Source organism: Athene noctua, chromosome 1 (assembly GCF_965140245.1).
Source record: "Athene noctua chromosome 1, bAthNoc1.hap1.1, whole genome shotgun sequence".
NCBI lineage: Eukaryota > Metazoa > Chordata > Aves > Strigiformes > Strigidae > Athene > Athene noctua.
The window spans coordinates 115342278-115364400 of record NC_134037.1 but is presented as its reverse complement, the minus strand read 5'-3'; the positions used below and the strand labels follow the sequence as shown (position 1 = coordinate 115364400).

Here is a 22123-nt window from a genome sequence, read left to right as displayed (position 1 = left end):
CTTTAGTTATGATTCATTAAGTCCTGTTCTGTTAGCTATCCCATACATGTTAAAAGGAAAAAAAAAAAAAGAAAAAACCACATAAAACCTACTACATTACTACAGATTTCTCTTTAGTTTAATCAACAGTTGTATTTGGCTGTTGATCTGTGTGTAGTTTGGTGTCTGGGGATTATTCCCTGCCTGTACTGCACAGTGCTGAATTCCTTCTTACCACACACAGGTACCACCTCCAGGCTTTGCGTCACTTGTACGTGCTGGCGGCAGAACCAAGGCTCTTAACACCCGTTGATGTGGATTCAAACACTCCTTGTTATGCGCTGATAGAGGTTACGTACAAGGTAATATGTCTGGGAGACAATATGGAGCAAAGGCCTGTGAGAAGGTGTGGGAGTCAACTGAAAACTCTGATAGACCAAAGGCATGCTATTTTCATTGTTGTGGCCAGCAGCCTTGGGTTTGTTTTCAAGTTGTGGTGGAGATGAGCCAAATTCTGAACTAATAATTGAAGGGTTTTGCTCAGCCCACTCACACCTTACATGTGCTTTGATGTCACCTCGAGAGCAGAATACAGGACAAGTAAAAGGCACCACAAAATCTTCAGTCAAATGTGTAATGACTGACCCAGGGTCATAGTTCTCTTTCTAAAGAGAAGGGACTTTCAAAGGCACAGAGGTGGTTGGAACCATCTGTGGCTTTAAAAGCCTTCTCCTAATTTTGCTGAAATGAGCAACTTAAGCATTTCTCTTTGCTTGCATTAAATGTCTCTTGGGGAAGAGTCCTTTCTGTGGGGTTTATTTTGTACAGGCAGATGATGCTCATGAAAGGACTAAAGGAAGGGTTCTTGGAATTTCAGAGGAGAAGAGATGCAGCATGGATCCCTTGTGGTTCTGGCAAAGAATTCTGCATGTTCATAATATAGTTTACTTCTCAAACCTTCAGGTTTCAGTTGAAGCATGCCTGACTTGCACAGTGTTATGTGTTGATCCATCCATGGGAAACATACCTTTAATTTAGGCTTATGTTTCCTGACATTAAAGGCAATGCTAAGTCATGTATTTACTCAGAACTCAGAAAGTGACTGAATTCTGCCAATGGGGTTGTTATAGGCGAGATGCACATCTTCTTTCTTGTCACATGAAAATGAGCTTTACTAATATGTGAATGCTGGTGGCATTTTAAAGGGCACACAGTGGTATGCAGAAGCCACGGAGGAACTGATGGCACCCACGCTTCTTCCAGAGCTCCACTTACTGAAGCAGGTAAAGGAAGTTTCCATTTTAATGAGGAATTTAATTAGCCGTTTTTTGTCATAAATAGCGCAAGAACAGAAACTTAGTGACTTTTTTTTGATTCCCTGTCCACCCTTAGCCAGACTCTGGACAACACTGTCCCATAGTAATAACTACAAAGTCAATTCTGTCACTGTGGAGCACATGTTAAATTATGCCACACATGTCTCTTCTGTCTTGATCATAACACTTTCAAGGTGTGATGTAGCAGGGTGTTCTCTGTGCCAGAAAGCTCCACTGTGGAAGAGACAAAGCTAGGTGCTCTTCCTAAGTTTTCAGGGTGGGTAACACTATGAAAAGGCATATGCTCTTGTAATGGCCCAGAAAGAACTGTAGGCTTATGTAGGTAACTTCGTTTTATTATTCTGGTTATATCTAGTAATAAAAATGCTTACATTGACAGATCCGAGTGAAGGGACCACGGTACTGGGAATTATTAATAGATTTAAGCAAGGGAACGAATCATCTAAAGTAAGTATTCTTTATGATGCTTAACTGAATAATGACCTTGTAATAATACTTTTAATTTTTTTTTTTTTAAACCTCCTGTACTTGTAATACCTACTGTTTTGAAAGAAGTCTGGTTTTGATCGGTTTGCTGTTGTGCATTTGACAGCACTTTAGGGTGAAGAAAGAAACTGTGTAGTTGGTTTCACATATTGATGTGAATAATTCATGCAAAAACAGGACAGGGGAAAACCTGGTAGTAAAAACCGCAGATATTGGCAGCAGGATTGAGCAGTACCAGAAACTGTCTTAAACTCATGGTTTTAGTTTAGTTTTGAGTTGATATGATGTCATGTTTCCCAGACTGTTGATATGGTAGTTAGCTGTTACTGCTTTGTGAAATACTGTTTTTCTCATATTACGTGAAGTATACAAAGCACTGGATTTTAACTCCGTTGGGCAACTGTGAAAAACAGAAATCTTACCGGAATACAGTATCTGTGGGTAAAATCAATTCTCATCTTTGCGCTTAACAGCCTACAGCATAACTTGTCACTGTGAGTAGTATAGAAGACACCAGCTGCATCTTTCATCGGTAACATGTTTTTTCTAGTTAATTTAAATGCCAATATTGAGGTTAAATTAGGCACTATAATGCAGCATCTATTGGTCCATGCTTTTAAAGATAACAAATGGGTCAGAGGCGGAGTGCAGATTCCTCCAGATGAGGAGGCACATACTGATCTGTGTGCCGTGCCAGTGCTGACAGAGCTTTGTTCTCCTGGGTTGAGCCTTTACCACATTGAGCGCTTGTTTGTCCAAGAGCCTTCCTGTGCTGCCACAGCAGAAACCAGTGTGGGTGACCAATGACCTTACCGCCCTTGGGACTTATCTGTTCTCTGGGTCTCCATATGCTTTGAATCTGTCATCTCATGTCACAACATCTTGTCCTCAACCCTTTAAAACAGTAGGGACCTGGCTGGCATGGTTTTGGAGAGAAATGCACGTGTGAGAAATAATTTTCCCTGTGTGAATTGCTGCTGTATTGTTATGCTAAGCAGTTAGTTTCAATACAGATAATTCAGTTATTTTAAGGATGCCCAGTGCCTACAGTTAATGACGCAACTGATACTCTGAATCAGGTAATCATGCAGCTGTTTTGCAGTAGCATAACTCTGAACTGCTGCACACTTCTGTTTGTAGGCTTGGTCAGGAATAAGGGCGTTTTGTTGGTTTTCTGTGTTTGTGTTTTTTGGTTGGGGGGGGGGGGGGGGGGGAGTGTATGTGGTTTTTTTACATGGAGGAAGGACTATCACAGCACGCCTTTAAAGCTGTGAATACCCCCTTGCATGGTTTCCCTTGGTGCTGGGAGCTCATTCTAGAAGAGTCTAACAAGGACCTACAATGGCTTCAGGAAGTTATATTTCTTATACCAGTAGGGCTCATCCCTTTTTCTGTCACCATTGCCTGCCATCACATCACTGTTTGATAGCAGCCTGCCCTGAAGATACCAAGATTTTTATGTACGTGCAAGTGAGACAGGGATATATCATCAGGACAAAGCCTAAATGGGTATATTACTGTATATGAGCTGTTGGAGCTCACGTTTCCTTTACAGGTCTGCCTTCTTGTGTATATATATCAAGTTAAAGTAAGCACCACTGTTGTGATTTCAGATCAATTCTTTCGAAGGGTGGTGTTTTGTATGTGAAGCTGAGAGCTGGGCAGCTCTCCTACAAGGAGGATCCAATGGGCTGGCGCAGTCTCTTAGCACAGACTGTTACTCACCGAAACTCTGAAGCTCGGGCATTCAAGGTATGGCTCCCAAACTGGCTTCCAGTAATGCTGCCTCTAGAAAGGCTGAGGGAAGCACAGCAGGTTGTGCTGTGTTGTTCATTTCCAGCACCTAGCTCTGCCACATGGTTATGAGTACTGAAGTTACTTGCTTGGCTTGAGGGAAAGGAAGTCTGGTGGCTTTCACAGGGCATGTGATGAGTTTAAGCTAAGAGCAGCTATGTGAATGTACATTTGTCGTGGGCAGACAGAAGCGTTGGATGTGTTTTGCCCATTAAGTGTTCTATGTAGGTAACAGTCTTCTCACTTGTGTGCTGAGGAAGGAAGGGTTGGGTATAAATTGCTATTACATCTGTGCAGTAAAACTAAAAATTTCATTTTAAGAGTGTGTTTTAATCTGTTTTCTAGCCAGAAGCAATTTCAGCTTTCACTTCTGATCCTGCTCTGTTTTCATTCGCTGATTATTTCTGCAAACCGACAGTAAACATGGGTCAGGTATGATGCCTAGATGTGGGCTAGGATGGGTTCTTGCTTGCGTGAATAAAAGGTCAGAAAAGCTTATGTTAAAGTGAGGAATAGAATTCAGCCCATCAAGCGGTGAGAACAGGGAGTATTCTAAGGAATGTTTTGTAATACAAAGGTATAAAACAGTGTTGAGACTATCGTTTTTATTTGGTTTGGGGTTTTTTCCTATTGGTTACATTACAGTTGCTGCTAGTTGTATACGCTAGTTGTATACACCAGTTGTATTCATTGCAGAATGTGTTTAACAAATACCATGAGCCCTGTTCAGTGTCCTGAAGCATTTAGGTGAAGTCACTGCAGAAGGGTTAGGGTGTTTTGCACTGTATTTCTCTGCACAAAATGACTTAAGGGAGAGAGCAAAATACAGCTGCATTATGCCTAGTTTTAATAAGTCCAAGAATAAAAGCAAGCTGTGTAGAATTGCTAGCTATCATTAATTTATGTAATGTCAGTGCATGGATTAGCTTTAATAGAAGGAAATGTGAACAATGCAAGAACCTGAAATAAATTTTATCTAGCATGTGTGCTTTGTTAAACATGTGTTTTTTATCAGAAACAGGAAATCCTGGATCTTTTCTCCTCAATTCTTTACGAGTGTGTTACCCAAGAAAATCCAGAGATGCTGCCCACATACATAGCAATAGATCAGGTGGAGTAAACACTTTTTTCTTTTTTAAAGCTATGCTTTGGCATAAGAGTATTGTTCGTTGCATGTGATTTCTGTAGAAGACAGACAGAAAGAAAGAAGGGGAGACATACTAGTGAGCTTATAGGGAGATAGCAGAGATTTTAAAAGCAAATTGGAAAATAGTCTAAGGTAATGAAAACTGAAATTGTACCAGAAACATTAGCTGACAGTTTTTCTCAGTAGGTGCTCAGAAGGACAGCCCTTGGCAAGGTGGGGTTTGAGGATTCATTTACTTCATGCTTATGACAGCAATGTTTCTTTCCTTCTCCAGTTCACATTCTCACAGTCACTTTGTATTTCCCCTCTGCTAGGCTGTGAGGAGATTAGAAAGAAGAGAAATGTCTGAGACATTTGAGCTGTGGCAGATAAAGCTGGTGCTAGAATTTTTCAGTTCCAGAAGTCACCAGGAGAGGATGACCAGGAATCCAAACCGAGGACTCTTCATGAACTCTGAATTTCTGCCTGTGATGAAGTGCACTATTGATAACACTTTGGATCAGTGGCTTCAAGGTATAGAGAAGATAACTCTAATCCTACAGCCATGATCACAATTTAGCATTCTTGTCTTCTTGCTGACCCAGATTGACTTTTGCTTCAAAAGTACTGAAAAATGATAACTGAAGGGAAGGCACTTGCATGTTAGCATAAACCAACTTGCTTTCAGTTTGGTGTGAACGTTCACTGAAAACTTGTTTGACTGTATTGTTGGGGAGTTTTGTTAATGTGGAAGGTTAAGTTTCCCAGGTGAAATGCTTTCCTAATATTGTTCTGGGAGAATTTTCTAGTGGCAGAAGGGAGGGGTGACCACAGCAGAAAACAGGCTATAGAGGGGCCATGGCAGGAAGAAGGTTTGCTAACAAACCCCTAGCCCACCTTCTTTGGGGAGATGGAGACTTTTCAGCAGGCTTTTTCTGGGGAAATACTGTTGTCTTGCCTTTCTGTTTCCTCCCACAAATGCTCCATAAATTTCATCAGAGTGTCTTGTACATCACAGCTGGAGGCGATGTCTGTCTGCATTCCTACCTGAGTGGGCAGCCCACAGAAGAATCCCAACTGAGCATGCTGGCTTGCTTCCTCATCTACCACTCTGTCCTGACGCCAGGTCAGCTGGCAGCTGGAGGCTTGGAAGGTAAGACTGGAGTGCAGGACAGCACTCTGGACTTGCGTGGATACATGCTTCTAGGTTTGGCCTTGTGTACTAAAAGGAGTATATCCTGGAAGTTAGGTGACAGCATGTGTCTCCTCTGAAAGCAGTTCCATTAATTTTTATTCTTTCTTGATTGTTTCGAGTCTGGGCAGAAAAGGTAGAAACTTTATGCAGGGCTAAAGAAGCTAGAATTAGCCTATATAAAACAGTCTTTGCTTTTTCCTGACCTGCAGGTAATGATGTTCTTGCAGGTAGCAGGACCAGGTAAGACGAGCTGTGACAGGGGAAAGCATTCTTTTAGTTGGGCTAGCCATATCCCCAGTGTCCTTAAATCTCTCCTATAAACACCTAGTCAGAGCATTCACCTGCTCTTTTAGGTTTCCAGTGGTAAACTGATTTAGGATGCAGGGCAATTCAGGACTCTTTCCCTGGGCAGCTCTTCTTTTGCCCTACATCAGCCCAACCTGGGGATATCCCAGTCCTCCTCTGTTTGCCTAAGGAAAAACAAAGTCACAACCTGTTTGCTCGGGTTGCAAAAGAAATGCAGCTGGACTTTGATTTGGGGAGCTCTGTGGCTTGCTTAGGGTTGTGACATGAATGTGACTGCCTCAGTGGTGAGAGGAGTCTGTTGCTGAAGGCTTCCCAGAGGCCACAGCCCCCAGCCCACGAGTCCTGTGCAGGCCATGGCACCCTGAGCTTGCAGGCCAATGTGTCCTGTCTCGGATGTTTTTTTCAGTCAGGTGCCTGAGTATCTGTTCCGGTCAAAAGGCCTTTGTGGAAATCCTGGGTTTCTGTGTATTTTCTACCTGTTACACGCCTCTATTCTGGGAGTTCCTGCCACATTAATAAAATATGGGATTTCTTAAAATTTGAATACAAACTTCACTTTTAACCAGTGTTGTAACAAAATGAATAGCAGTTAGCATGTGTCCAGAGATACACCCTGAATGCTAGCTGCCTCTCCTTCTATTGACAGTTCTTTCATTGGGCAAGCGTTGCAGCAGTATGTGCTCATTTTCTTTCTTTCTTTTAATCTCTTTAGGAAGCACAAACTTCTCTGAGCTGCTTTTGAAGTTCAAGCAGTTGAATATGCCAGTTCGCGCGTTGCTAAGGCTTGCTCCTCTGTTGCTTAGAAATCCACAGTCCATGGTGCTGTAGGTCGGTGGCATTCGTTCTGTGTGCTGTTACTGAACAACAGAGCCAGCTCTATGTTGCTCCATGCTTTTCAAAACCGTACAGGTAAAATGTACTTGATTTTGTAACTTCTCAAACAACATGAACTTCAAATGTGTCCCCAGATGTAGTGACTATGACCAGGAGTTATTTATAAATTGTTACAATGAATTAAAAAAAATTGTAAAAGTGAACTAATAATAAATTTACTTTTGTAACTAAGGTTTGTTTACAAATATGTCTTCTTGTGGTGAATTCTGAGAACACCTTGGCTGGGAACTGAACAATTTCCTTGTTTTTATAACTTCTTTGCTCATGATGTATTGTAATCTGCTACTGTAGATTGTAGGAGATAGGCAGCCTGGAAGAGGCCAAACTTTCTTCTCCTCTTGGGTCTCAGGCTGGAAGGAAAAGCAGGCCACCTGGCATGCCCCTCACATCTTGCCAAGTGTGCTTTTCAAGAACTGGCATGATCTTTCGGTCTTATTTGTGGGATTATTTTTTTTTTTTGTCTCATAAAGGCTACTGTGTATCTCCTCCATAAACATACCTACTCTGTAAGTATCAATTGCTCTGCTCCAACTCATCTGTGACATACTCACTACTGCACTGTTTACATCTTTTTCTTTTCTTTTCTAATCTTTGTTCTGCAATTAGTCAGTGGCTGCTGAGAAAACACCTGCCTCCACTATGTTACGTTATGTCTGGGCAAGAACTGAAACTACTTACAGACTATTTAAATAATTGGGCATTCGTTTGTGTTTCCTTCATCTCTGCTATGCTGCCTGTGTATTTCCCCAGAGCACTGAACTTGGAACATGGCTGGTTCCATATTTGTTCTGGGAAGGCCAGGCACTTAATTTTTCATAAAACAGGTGGAATTACTCCAATAAAAGCAGCCAGAGGTTGAATGATTACTATGAGGAAAGCAGCCAGAGCCAAGCTCTTGGACTCTGCTTAGTCTGAAGTCTCAAATCTGATCTTATTCTGTGGGACTTGTGCTGATTTTGGTCCCCTTTTACTTCCAAACCCTCAAGCAGGGGAGCCAAAGGATTTTAGGAAGGGGACAAATGGACAGAGTGATTATGAAGAAAGCACAAGTAGAAAAATTTTACTAACCTTCTAAATGTTATTAAAAAGAACGTTTGACGTGTATTAACCAAGGTTTTCAGTGGCTTAAGATAACCCGAGAGACATCCTGGTGAGAACTCCATGTAGTGACCTGGGGGTGTCTTTCACATCCTGCTGCTGGCTCTGGGTCAGGACATGGGTTGCAAAAAAAGGATGAGCGTGACACACGGCTTGCTCATGGGTGGACAGCAAGGGCAAGAGGAAATCAGATGTGTCCTGAGGGCAGTTCCTGTGCAGTGTGTGGGAGATGCCTCGGTCCCAGGGGCAAGGATTTGCATTTGAGATTTTGAAAAGGAGAAGGGAGCACCTTGCAGTGCCTCTCTTGACAGCTGGAGCCCAGAGACGTTGGAGTTCAGTTTTTCTTTTAAAACAAAACAAACACTACCTTCTTTGTTACATGAATTAAATAAAGCCATTACTAAGTATGGTGAACCCCCCTTCTGCCCCTGGGAGCCTGAGGTCTCTCTGTGCAGTCCCGGCCCTTCCTTCCTCTGGGACCATGGTTTGGGCTGGGGGGTGTGCGAACCTCCTCCCTTGGTGCAGCCTGGGGAAGCTTTCTTCCTTCTGAATTGGGGAAATGTGAAGCTTTAAACACTTCCCAAAGCAAATGAAACTGCTTTACCTAGTTCTCCACCCCTGATTCTTCTGAGGACAAATGTTGTTTTAGCCTCCTAAAACCCCCAGCACAAGCACAGAATGAATTGCATGGGTTTAGCTCTGTTACTTTTATTACCCTGTGCATGCTGCAGGAGGAAGAGCAGAAAATGCAAATGTTGGATTTTGAGTGAAAAGCTGAGAGACCTGGACTGCCTCTTGCTCTCCTGCTGGGTCATGGGTTTTGTCCCCTGTTCAGAGGAGTTTGGGACAGCTGTCCACCGGCTGGGCTCTATGCTCCTGCTGCCTGGTGACTCAGCAACCTGGAAGATGAAGATGTATTTGACCATAACACGAAAACACAAAGCAGGCTTTAAGCAGGGCCCTGCAAGGAGGTGCTTTCAGGGGGTGCAAAGTGCAGCTTCCCTGGGGATGAAGGAAGCATCTAGGATCCAGCTTGATGCCAGGAGCCCAGGGCACGGCTCTACCTCCTTGACAGCACCCTGCCTGCCACTGCTTCAGCCTCGGGGGTAGGAAGGAGAGCATGTGGGTGTGTTCGAGCCTCTCAAGCTGCATGAAGTCAAGAGCAGAGAGGCTTCCTGTTTCCTTTTTAAGGTTTAACAGAATTTGAAAGCAGCCGCCGCCGCAACCTGGACCAATGATTTGGGCAGAGCAGCGGGGGAGTTTTGGCTCGGGGTGCCTGGCGCCCGTTACCAATGGCAGCTTTGCTCTCCCGGCCTCACGTGGAGCCCCTGCACTCCTCCGGCCCTGGGGGGGGCTGCCCCGGCCTGCCAGGGTAAGGTGCTATTTACTGCTGCCAGCAAGGCTTTGCAAGCAGTTTAAAATGCTGGTTACATTAGCTGCTGGACATGAATTGCAAAAAATACATACATGCGATAGATTTGGCAATGCTTTATGCTCCTCCCGCTGTGGTGTTGCTTGGGCCAGGCTCTCACAGGCTGAGTATTTTCAGTTTTGCATGTTTAAACTGCGTGTACTGGCTTTGCCTTGTTCTGCTGTGGGTCCCTGAGCACTCACGGAGCGTGTGTTGCCCCCAGGCTCTGCTAGGGGAGCCCTGGCTTTGGTGGGGTGGTGGGAGGACTTTGGGCAGGTGCCCTGGATGGTGCAAGGTCTCCCTGCAGCATTCCCCCCCCCCCCACCTCTCCTGGCACCATGCCCCATGCTCATCAGCCTTCTCAGAATCAACCCCACCTCCTTTGCAGGTTCTTGCTTGTCCTGACCACAGGTGGGTTGAGTACCCCACTGGCAAGGGACCCATCTACCCTGGCAAGCTCCAGGTTGAGGGGGGTCTGTGGGGCAGCCCCTGGGTCCAGTCTCTGCCTGGGGGCAGTTGGAGGTGGGAGCCGTCCTGCTCGGACCCTTGAGGGGCTTTGCAGAGGGCGGCAGCAGGGCACAGAGATGGGGGGAGATGGGACACAGGGGCACTCTGCCACCCATCAACAGCCCCCCTGGGGCTCTCCCTCCCACACCGGGATCCCGTGCCCAGATAACTGCAGGCGGTGGTTCCCAGGGGGAGCCTGGCACAGCTGGGGACAGAGGCTGGGCTCCTCTGTCGTCATGCCTCGGTACCCAGAGTGCTTAGTCACCTTTCTGGGTTTTTTTTTTTATGCTGCTCTCTCAAGCTGTTTGCATGCTCTCCCTTGGGCTTTGGGTGAAGAGAGGCAGCAGTGAGGTGTCCTCCTGCCCCTCCCAGGGTCCTGCCACTCAGGACCTGCCATTTTTTGCCATGGGAAGCAAATACATCCAGCCAGCGCATCCCAAACCATGCTTGCTTGGGGTCTGCTCATGTTTCCCTATGGCTTTCCTGGTACCGAGTGGTTCTGTGAGGGGTTCAGCAGCCTGAGGAATGCCTGGGGTCCTCCCTTTTGCCCCTTTCCTTGCTCAACTTTTGGCCTCGGGACATCCCGTGGCAGCACATTCCCCCTCCAGCCCCACGCAGCCAGTCTTTCCTTTCCTCGTTGTTATTTTTTTGCATTTAATCTCAGTTGATTGGTGCCCTGGGAAGTCCCTCCTGTGGCTGTGTGGGAGAGCATAGCTTTTCCAGCCTGTCCCACGGACCACAATGCTGGCTCAGCTGCCCCATGCATCGCCCTAAGGCTTTGCCACCAGCATTGGGGATGGAGGTCTCTGGTGCAGTAGCCTTGTGGCTGCTGGAGCACAGCACCTGTTTAAAACTGGGCCTGCCCCATGGCAGAGTTCCCTTTTTTGGCTGGGGTGTGCAGTTTTTCGTCAGCAGTGACCTCTGTCGGCACCACTGCTGATGGGTCCCGTTGCCACCGCCTTGGCGCCTGCCATCACTCACCCGCATCCTGCGCATCCATCACCCTCCCGGTGCCTGCTGCCTCTCTCCATCTTCTCATCTTCAGCACAAACGGGGAAATTACTTGCTCAGCAGGGAGAAATCCTGCCTGCCAAGCATCGCCTCTAGCCCCGGCTGCTGCATAATCGCACAGTAAAGCCCTTGCAGCTACTGCCAGTGTTTCGGTAAACAGGCGTGCTGGGAGGCAGCTGCCAGCTCTGCTCAGAACTGGGGAAAAGTTACCGAAAGGTCTCCTGAGGACAGCCCAAAAACTGAAAACCTGGTGGGGATTTAATTTAAGAGCAGTGTGGCCAACCTCCATGACTCATGTAAATAGAGATGTTACAACCTGTGACTAATACCAGTAGCACTTTCTGTGAATGTTTCATCTCCATTCACGTTTCAAATTAGTATTTTTTCACAATTTAGAATAATAATAATAAAAAATACGGGCGATTTTACAGGAAAGAGGGGAAGGAAGTGTTTTAGCTGTGAAGCAGTGCCGGTGAGCGGGGGCTGCTGGGTTGGTTTAGTCTCAGTGGAGGATGCTGAGCTGGTGTGACCAGTCACCACTGCTCTGCATTCTGTTCCTTCATCTATGAGATGGTGATCGCTCAGGTGGAGGGGCTTTGCCTCCTGGCAGATGCTGCCAGCACCTGTATAGCAGCCTGATGTGTGCCATGCTGTGCCGTGCCAGTGGGCCAAGCACGGCTCAGCAGTTTGGGGCTGGCTGCAGGTGACGGCGAGTTTTGGAGGGCTGTGGGGCCGTGGCGGCGGCCAGGGGAGTGACTCAGAGGCGCTTTGGGGCTCTGTGGTTTTGCTTTCATGGTTTTGCTGTGACTTAGTGACTTGTTTTTTTGCTCTGCGGGAAGGCAGGTGCCAGCATGCCCAACAAATCTGTCGTCCCACAAGATCCCAGCCATCCTGCTGGATGCCGGCCAGCTGCTGAGACATTTTGGGGTCGTTGCTTTTGCCTGTACTGATTTCTGCAGCTGAACCCCACAGGCAGTGCAGGCGGTGGCATCTCACAGCACGTGGTCCCTTGGGACCCACATGTCCCCAGGGTGCAGCTGCAGCAGGGACTGACCATCACCCTGGACATGGCCAGGTGCTCGGTCCCACTGGGAAAATCTGACTCCAAAGGATTTATCTTCAGGGCTTTGTGTTCCAAAAATACACACCACCAGCACCCAAAATAAAAGATAAACCTATTGCTGCTGCTTCCTCAAAGGCACCTTTGCCCCATGCTCCCCCTGGCATCTTGCTCCCTGTCAGTGGGCTTTGGCAGAAAAATGAAGGCAAGGCAGCATTTCCAGGTTTTTTGTTTTTTTGTTTTTTTTTTTCCCCTGCAAATTTTCTTCCCTAGCTATTCTTTTTTCCACCTCAAACCATAGTGCTTCAAGGGTAGAAGCTCTGTGAATCCAGGGTTTTCCCTGAGCAGCTGGTACAGGCTGATGCTATCTACCGCCCTGCACTGCCCTGGGACCAGCTGGAATGGCTTCCACCCCTTTGGGGCTTCTAATTTTCTTTTTAGAAGGAAAATTGGATTTTTGACAATGACAAAAAATTATCAGAAAGAATCCATAACCCCCTTTCTGCAGAAAAGTCTGGCTTTCCATAAAGCTTGCAACCACACACTGGAGAAGTCCAGGGGTTTCTGGTGAACAGGATTGTGAAGCTGGGCCAGCAAACTGGCTTTTTCCAGGGAGATGGTAATAACTGCCAGCACATTTTCCATTTCTGTTGCAATATTGGGGGGGAAGGCAGTAGGAGGGGAGCAGGACGAGTGTTTTCCAACCACATGTGCATGTGCCAGCCCTTCTCCTCCTCCTCCTGCCCATGGGGTAATTTCTTCCACCATCCCTCCAGGTAGGATATTTCCCACCAGCAAGCCCCAGGGATGTTCCTGGGGAGTGCTGGATAAATAGGACCACCCATTCCCTTACTTTTTGGGGTGATATCCAGACATCAGGGGCCATGGTGCAGTGAGCAGCTGACACTGCTCTCAGGTAGTCAGTGTCAGGCTCTGATGCCTCCAGACCTCCACAGCTCCTGAGTTCATTTAGGGGCTTTTGATCCCTCGAGTCCCAGCCAAGCTGGACACGAAACAACACGCCGCTTCCAGCGTCAGCCACATGCTGAAATAATTAGAGAGGAGGGATTGTGTGCTGGTGCCTTGCCTTGCTTGCCTCTCTGCTTTGGGGCAGGGGAAAGCCAAAAGTTCCTGGTGAGAGCAGGAGCTGGCAGCGTTGGTGCTTCAGTGTGGGTAAATTCACCTATAAACAGCACAAGGCTTTGTGATGGGATGTGAAACAGCCCAAGTGGTCTGCAAGGACGAAGCAGTTCAGACCAGCACAGGACAATGCATAGAAATACATGATTAACTCTCAGGTTCCTCTACATATTACAGTAAGCATCATCACTTCAGCCAGCCTCATTTACGGGCTGTCGCTGCAAGGGAGCAGCTGCCGACATCTCAGTGAGGGTGACTTTTGCTTCTCATATGAGAAATCGGTGAAAGCCACAGATGAGAACACAAAGGGGCTGGTGTTTTAGTGTTTTTTTCCTGGGCCGTGGGTGCTTGAACTCATCAGATAAGCCAGAGCGTCAGCCATCGGCCATCCCTGCGGTGGCTCCCTCGGGCATGGCTGGTGGTGAACGAGCAACAGGTTCACCCCAGTTCTGCGACTGCACGAGTTGCCACCAAAGCAACTACGGTGAACCTGAAGTTAGGATCTGGCGGTGATGGCGCTGGAAGGGTTAAAGGTACCACCAAGGCATGGGGATGCACTGGCTGGAAGTGTGGTGGATGTTCCCTGAGCAGGGAGGCACAGCCATGGGGCACTTGATGTTGTCAAAACCCCGCTGCAGCCACTCTGGGGTCGTAAACCCATTTTTTAAATAGCGTGAATTTGCGAAAGGCTGATTAAAACAACCTCTGCATCACCCCCTCCTGGGGCTCTTCACCACTGCCTGACTCATCTCTGAACTCCAGCTGAATCAGGGAGCAAAAACCTGCTGGTAAGCCATTTTTAGGTCAGTTCATTTTCTTGAAACTCTTAAGAACCGTACTCCTGGCCGCACCGAAATCATGTTAAACAGAAATTGAGCGTGAAAAACTGAGGGGTGAGACACAAGCAGGATGACAGCCACTGCCCTGCAGCAGGAGAGATGGAAAGGGTCCCTTAGCTGGGGAAGGAAAGGTCTTGGAGCGTGTGAGGATGTTAGATGGGTGCTTGCCAGAGCTGTTTCCTGGGGAACAAGGTCGGTTTCCATCACCCATGTGGCAGACAGCAGTGTTTCCCACGAGGTTTGCAGGGACTTCGCAGCTTTTTTTTAGCCCATCCGATGGGGATGGGGGGAAAAAACAGAGTGCTTCCCGGCAGACAGGCTGGAAAGAGCATCCAGGTGCCTGAAAGCTTAGGGAAACACCAGTGGGTTGGAGACACTCAGCAGAGCCTCCCACCACCCTCCGGGACAGTAGATTTCGGTGCCTGCATCTCATCCCCTCCTCAGCCCCTGCTGCCATCGTAGTCCCCATGGGTTTGGCTGCAAGCCCTGGGAAACAAGACCTTTCCCAGCAAAGGCTCTTTCTGATGGGAAAAAATTCTGAGCTTTTCCCAATGGGTGTAGCCAGTCGCTTCAGGGGAAGCAGGAGTGCCCATCGGCCGTGGGAAAATATCCTTTCCCCACATCTCAGCAGGGGGTGACAGGGCCATATAAGCCCGCTGCACATTCTGGGCTGGGAGCTGTGGCGAGGATAGGCCAGGTAGAATGTCAGATGGATTTGTTCTGGTCAGAGAGGTGCAGGGGATTGGTGCGTGACTTTGGCTGCTGGCATCGTAAAAGGGTGTGCATGGGGTTTGGTACGGGAGGATATGCCTGTGTCTGGGAAGCTGGGGGCTCTGCACCAAGAGGGGATGCTGGTAGTCCAGCTGGCAAGGTAAAGTGGAGACTCTGTGCTTGAAGGGACTACAATTTGCCCTGGCTGATGGACTTTTTTATCCACCCTAAGGACACATGCGGTCCTTTACATGGTGTGGACTGCTTTCACAGCCCAGGGAAGGATGCTAAAGCCTAGCTTTCCTCTGTTTTCCTGCCATTCCCCCCATTATTTCCATTAATGTCATTCAAGCTGAAACTGTGCTGCTTTGGGCTGTATGCTTTCCCCAGAGAAGTTGATCTTAAACCCTTATCATTAAATATCCATAAAAGGGGAAGTGCAGGGATGAATCCCTGGGACAAAGACCCCGTGGCTGAGCATCCTGCCCTAGGCACATGCTGCCGACATCCAAGGTGGCACAAAGCCCCAGCCGATTTCCACCCTGTAGCACAAAACCACACTGGCGTAAACCTGGAGGCAATGGGATGAAACATCCACACACGGGACCGTGCTTTGGTCCTGTATCCAGCATTCCCGTTATTGCTAACGGAGATCTCATTCCCCACATGTGATTCCCTGGCCCTTAACTGAAATGCAAGAAGCAGAAGAGGTTTTTCAAGCAGCATAATGGAAAAAAGCCAATTTTTCCCCAGGGCTGTGGACTCTGCCGGGCTGGCCAGTGGCACTGGAGGAAGAAGGCAGCAGCGGGTGAGTCAGCAGGAGCACGACTGTCCCTCTGGGAGAAGTGACTAAGGGGGGGTGGGGGGGTGGGTTCTTTTTTCCCTCCTAATTATTTTGGTCATCACTTAATGGTGGGAAATAAGTGACATTTGTGCCTCTGCAGCCAGAACTTTTGGTTATTTTCTAACCCGTTCCCATGAAAACATACCCAGCTGTGATGTTTTCTCTCCCCATCGCAGGCGCTGGTTCCAGAGGATGCAGGGAAGGAGCTGCGGTTCGGGTGAGTGTCTTCGTGGGATGGCACGGCTTTGGGATGGGCGGTTTGGAGTGCCCAGTGCACCCCGCAAGGCACTGAGCTGGAGGGGGCTGCTTCAACAGGGAACCTCCCCCACGCAGCAGCTCCTCACCTTCAAAGCCCTGGGTGCCTTGTCCGAGCCCCAGGGCTGGGGAGGGGGCTGTGGGTGCTGCCGGGACCCCGGGGCCCTCTGAGAGAATCAGCAGCTCAGTTCGTCTGCTGGAAACTTGTGTTTTTTCAAGGCTGTGATGTTCCAGTAAATGAAAGCGGGGCTGCCGTACCACGGGCCACGTGATAAGGGTTTTTGGTAACTTGGCGCCTGTTTGATGAAGAAGAAAGGAAAAACCCCCACGGAGTGGCAGGAGGTGCTGAGCCTCGCGTGGGCTTGCTGGCCAAAAATGAGTCAGCAGCAAGCATGGCTGCTGCAGGAGAGGGGAGAGCAGTGCCCTGGGATGCTCTTCCCCTTCTGCTGCCATCCCTCCTCCTCCTTCTGGTGCTGCTGCTCGTGTTGCTATGCAGGGATGCAAGCGGGGTGCCCGTCTCCATGACCTTTGGGTAGCCCCAGTTTTCTCTCACTGGGAAGTGTCCGGGTGTCCCCACACCTCTGTGGCAGTGGAAGAAAAATGATTTTTGAACCAAGGCGCGTGTTAATCACGGCATCCTTAAACCAACCACAAAACCCACTTTTAAGCCTGAGCGTGCAGTTGCATTGTGCTGAGAAAAGGGGTTAATGGTGTCTGCGGGAGAAAAGCAACACCAGACAGCTTTTAGCTTCCGCATCCCTTGGCTCCGGGGTGGCAGGGGATGGCAGTGGGGGTATGGCTCTGGCCGGGGTCTCCATCATCCAAGTCACACTGCAGCCCTGGGGCTGGGCATGGGTTGGTGATGCCAGGTTTCCAAACCCAATATTTCCTGGGAATTTCAGCTCATAGGGAATTAAAAAAAAAATAAAATTAAAAAATGCTCTGCATTAAAGCAAAGCTGGGTATTTTTTTAAACCCCTGAGTTTCTGTGGGGCTGTAACGGAGGCACCCGTGGGGAGCTGCAGGGATGAGGGCTGTGCCTGAGCCTGGGCAGAAAAAAGCGTGGTCATGGCTGAGACGGAGAAACAGGAACTGCTCCTTCGTGAGAACTTACAGGGAAATTGATTTAAAGAACTGAGATGAAGCAGCCGATTAACCCTTCTGTCCGGGGCCTGGCGCCGTCCCTCTCCCCGGCCACACTGCAGCACGGTGCCGGAGGAAAGAGCTCGTTTGTCGCGCCTCAAAACTGAAACTAATGCTCGCCGTAGGTGGGGGTTTCTCTCTGAGCGTCAAAGCAGTGCTCCAGTCTAGCCCCCGCCAACGCGCTGCCTGCACCCCTGCCTGCAAGCTGCCAGCAGGCAGGAGGCAGCCGGCTGGGAAGACGGGTGGCTGCACCCCGTCACCCACCCAGCCGCTCTCCCCCTCCAGGTGCCCCAGCCGGGAAGGGCTGTGGTGTGTGGCTTTCCAGAAGTTTGGGGCCTTCCAGATTTTAGGGATTTTTTTTTTTTTTTTTTTTAATATTTGTCACTTGGGACCAAATCCCGGGACTCGCTGGGCTCTTCCACCACACTCACAGCATTAAAATAAATCAGATCTGTTGTCTGACTGTCGCACTGCTTTGAGCAATCGGTAATTTTTTTTTTTTTCTACAAATGTAGAAAATTTTCTATATTTTCATGTTGTTATTTCATGTCATATTTTCAAAGTTCACATTTATCAACCATGTATGCGGCAGATTTGATGGTCTGGTATCTAGGAACATCAAGAATTTAATTCCTGCTCAGAGTGTTTGTTTTTAAATATAGTAAAATTCACATTTGTAGGACTGACAGTCACTGCACCCAGCGGCGGGCAGCTGCTGTCTCCTCTTGCGTGCGTCAAAAATTTGGTCACTGGAAAAACCAGGACATCCGAGTCGCACCGGCTTGTTTGAAAAAACTAAACTACTTTTTAAGGATGTTTTGTCTTCAGCGATGGGAGTCTGCGAGTAGGGTTGGGGATTTTCGGAGATTCCTGGTAAAGAAAGCAAAGTGCAAAAATACACTGGTATTTTTTTTGCGCCGGGTGCTGCTCGCAGGTTTAAGCAGGGGGAGAAGGATGCTTGCCCACGCTGTGCTGCGCTGTGCTGCTCCCCCTTTGCTCAACCCACGTGGAAAGGAATCCTCAAAACATCCCAAAAAGTCATTCCCAAAGCCACAAGCCAGCGGCAAAGCTTTGCAAAACCCTCAAAGCCCTTTATTTTCTTACTTTCAGTACTGTAAAATAAAATCAGGCACACGATGCCCGTGGTTCAGCAAAGCCTGTCCAGCTCCGGCTCCTCATCCTCCTGCCAGCCCAGGATGGGTCCTGTGCCATCTGTGCTCGGTAATCCCAAAACGGGGAAAGTTGGAGGGACTCGGAGCATCAAATCTGGCTTTTACTGCAGCAGAGCTGTGGCTCTTTTATGAATTGACACGGGCTGGGAAACCTGTTTGAAATGGTGCATGGTGCTGGGTTATTCCCTTCATTTAATGATTGATATCTAAATTATTCCCTTAATTTTCTGATCGATATCTGAATTATTCCCTTCATTTTCTGATACAAATACATTCATTTTTTTCTGATAGAAGTATTTTCTGATGCACATATTTTTCTGACATGCGTATTTTTAAATGGTGGAGGAATGCAGTGACTCTTCTTTGGGTGCATTTTTCCTGGTTCACCTCATTTGTTCCAGACTGTCAGATTTTAATTTCCTTTTTTTTTTTCCTCCATTAGTTTCAATTACACACAGCTACTCTATTATATTCTCCTGATGCAAACCTTGAAATAAGGGGCTTTGGGCAGCATGTTGGTGTTCTCAGGAAAACATGGGCAGCAGCAGCTTAGACCTGAGACAGTTTCAGTTATTCCTGTTTAAAGTTGTGCTCCATTAGTCCTGGTTTATGTTGCAACCTCTGCTCCAAATATTGTCATTAATTAAAACAATTAGGCATTTTTCATGTGCAAAGGTAGCATATGGACTTATAAATTAAACCAGTTAGCGTTTTAATTAAAAAAAAAAAAAAAAAAAGGATTATTTTGACATCGGGGGGGGAAAAAAAAAAAAAAAAGAGAGAGAAAAAGCCGCTTTGGGTTTAGTTGGTGGGGTTTCGGGGCTGCTTTTTGAAAAACTCCGTTTTCCAGCACTTTCTGCGCGGGGCAGTTCCCGCTGAGGGCTGCAGGGGGGGTTGGTAATAAGGAAATGACCCGGCCCGCAGCCGCGCCGGGGAGATCCGATCCGCTCCGCGCCGCGGAGATCCGCGCTGCGCCGCGCCAAAAGCGCGGGGACCCCCCGGGCGCCGCTCCTTGGCCAGCAGCTGAGCCGCACACCAATATCCAGCCGCCGCAACAACTTAAATATAATTTTCACCGTTTTCATAAATTGAAAATATTTTAAAATGTTTTTAATATTGTCAATATTTTCAACGTTTCATTATTTTCAACATTTTCATAATTTCAAATATTTAAATTAATTTAAAGTATTTTCAACCTTTAAAAGATTTCCAGTATTTCCAACATTTTAAAGTGGGTTTTTTTTTAATATTTTCAATATTTTCAGCATTTTAGGTATTTTTAATATTTTCAGTATTTTCAACACTTTCATCATTTTCACCATTTTAAAGGTTTTCCTAATGTTTTCAATATTTTCAACATTTTCCACATTTTCATCATATCTTTACTACTCTTGGCATTTTTCCCATTTTTCCTCTTTTCCACATTCTCACTACTTTTGGCATTTTACCCCATTTTCCCTCTTTTCCACATTCCCCTGTAGTGGCTGTGGGAAGGGGCCCCCTGCTCCCCACCGCAGTGCAGCTGCGTCCCTGGCCGGGCTTGAAGTGCAGAGCCCACCCCCAAACCTCACCTGGGTCTGGCCCCCCACGCCAGCTCGCACCCAGCTCTGTTGACCCCTGTCTTCAGCACCGGGGCTGTTAAAAAAGGAGTAAAAGTGAGAACTGGGTGGCCAGGCGTGCCTGGGTGCGCACACACGTCCTGTCCGCCCCAATGTGGGCCCGTTTTGCGCCTGCCAACGGAGCGCTCTGCCTGGTAGGAGACTTTCTCTGATTTCCCTTACTCATGAGCAGTGACACTGTGCACCCGTGGTGCCAGGGCTGTGGCATCACCATTTTTTCAGGGCTGGGTGGTTGCTGGGCACAGGCAGAGACACAGGGTTTGTTTTTTTTCTAGTTCTGATATTTCTCAAGCCCTGGCGCCCTGTCAAAGCCCTGTGAGAGAGGGAGGGGGACAGGGTGTCGCCAGCTCCCTTGGCACCCTGGTGAGACGAAGCGGGTGCTTTCAAGGTAGTTGTCATCCATCCACTTTATTGCATGTAAATATTTTCTACAGCTGCACTGCCGTCGTGCTCGCGTGCTGAAGTGATGCTCCACTGGGAAAGGCAGTGGCAGCAGGAGACCGGAGACTCGGCTCCTGCTCCGAGCAGAGGGTTTGGGTGGTTTGCTACAGATGCTTGATGCCAGCAGTGACGTTATCCTGCAATAATAGCAGGAACCAGGCCAGTGAGCCCCGTTCCCCAGCTGGCAGAAGTGATTTGTAGCTTCCAGCAGCTACTCTGATGCAGCAGAAGTGTGGAGCAAGTGCTTTTTCATGGGAGAGCTGAAGCAAGAGAGGGCTCCAGAGCAGCGCTGGTACTGGGGGCTTTAGAGAGGGCAACCTTTCCAGGACCCCCACCTCCCCTTTTGGCTGTGAGACAGGGAAGGCACTGGGGTTTGGGGAGTGGGGCCCAGCGTGGCGCTTACCACGCAGCAACACTCTATAACGGGCTGTGGTTTGACCCCGAGTGGGAGGGCTTATCCTGATACACTATTTATTTGCGTAGCCTTGTCTGAAATGAGTGTTTCAGACCAGTTTTCCCGGGCATGGCATCCCAAATGCCCACCAGCACCCAGTCACTGTTGGAGTGGTTCAGCCAGAGCAGCGTGGAGGCAGCTGCCTGCACCCAGGCAGGAGTGTTGGAGGGGCTGGCAGCACCAAGGTCCCCCACCCCCTGCCTCAAAATTTCCCCAAGGGCCCAGTCTCAGGGGTTCCTGGGAGCGTTGTTACCTGCTTCCCGAAAGCGGGCCTGTGCTGGGATGAGGCATGGGAGGGATGCCGGAGCTGTGGGAGGGATGCCGGGAGTGTAGAAGAGACGCCAGAGGTGCAGGAGGGATGCCGGAGGTGCAGGAGGGACACTGGGGATGCTGACGGTGCAGGAGGGACGGCGGGAGAGCAGGAGGGACACTGGGGGTGTGGGAGGGATGCTGAGGGTACGGAAGGGATGCTGCTGAGCACAAAACTGCGGCCACACGTCTCGAGGATTTTGGCACTTCAAGACCTTGGAGGTGCCACTTGATGGGAGGGTTTAAAAGATGATTTTGCATTTCCTTGAGCTCAGTCCTGTTCGTAAGGGCTCACTGGCGGTGCCACTGTACAGCAGACGTTTGCTAGGACACAGGGAAAACCGAGCATTGGCTTGGCGGGGAGCCTGTGCAGGCAGACAGCAAAGCGTGCCCAGTGCGTGCCGCTACACCGACTGACTGCCGATTTGTGCTCGAAAAGCACATTTTCACTGTCTGTGTTCTAGAGATGTTGAGCGATCTCAGAATGAGTCAGAAAAGAGGGAAAAGGCTTGCTGAAAGAAACCACCGGGCTGTATAGCCAGGTCAGGGTGCTCACCAGCAACACGCCACAATTTGAGGCCCGGCCAGCATCAGGCATGGCACGGCCAGCAACCCTGGCTGGGAACGGGCAATGCCTTCTCATTGGTTTTTTTTTGGAAAGCAAATAATCTGCTGCTTACAAAAAAATACACATTGCTAATAAATACAATATTGTCAACAAAGGCAAGTCTTGCAAACAAATGCATGCATTGCAAATAAATATGAGCATTGCAATCAAAGGCAAGGATTGGGAATAAATACAAGTATGCTTGTATTTGACATGTACCATCATGGTGCCAAGTGAATGAGCAAAGTGCGGTCCATGGCTGGCAGCAGGGAAGCAGCCAAAAGCCCAGCTTGGGGCTGTTTTTTCGGGGTTGTTTGGTTCTTTTTTTTAAAGCTCTGCCTGCCTTTTGGTCTGGAATGTATGGAAATGGATGTGGCTCCTTATC

The 22123-nt window shown here is 48.2% G+C and overlaps 1 protein-coding gene across 4 annotated transcripts in view; it reads left to right on the top strand.

Moving 5' to 3' along the window:
- Nucleotides 1-7295, top strand: part of ANAPC1 (anaphase promoting complex subunit 1) — a 33706-nt gene extending 26411 nt beyond the window's left edge. For 3 of the 4 annotated variants that reach the window (XM_074914782.1, XM_074913077.1, XM_074915643.1), the window contains 9 exons: nt 224-341; nt 1185-1262; nt 1696-1763; nt 3416-3554; nt 3942-4028; nt 4612-4707; nt 5058-5256; nt 5741-5875; nt 6936-7295. In XM_074914782.1, the coding sequence (XP_074770883.1) occupies nt 224-341; nt 1185-1262; nt 1696-1763; nt 3416-3554; nt 3942-4028; nt 4612-4707; nt 5058-5256; nt 5741-5875; nt 6936-7051 (1036 nt within the window). In that variant the 3' untranslated portion in view covers nt 7052-7295. The remainder of the gene's footprint in view (nt 1-223; nt 342-1184; nt 1263-1695; nt 1764-3415; nt 3555-3941; nt 4029-4611; nt 4708-5057; nt 5257-5740; nt 5876-6935) is intronic. The other variant, XM_074913911.1, reaches the window with a different exon arrangement.
- The last annotated feature ends 14828 nt before the right edge of the window (nt 7296-22123 follow it).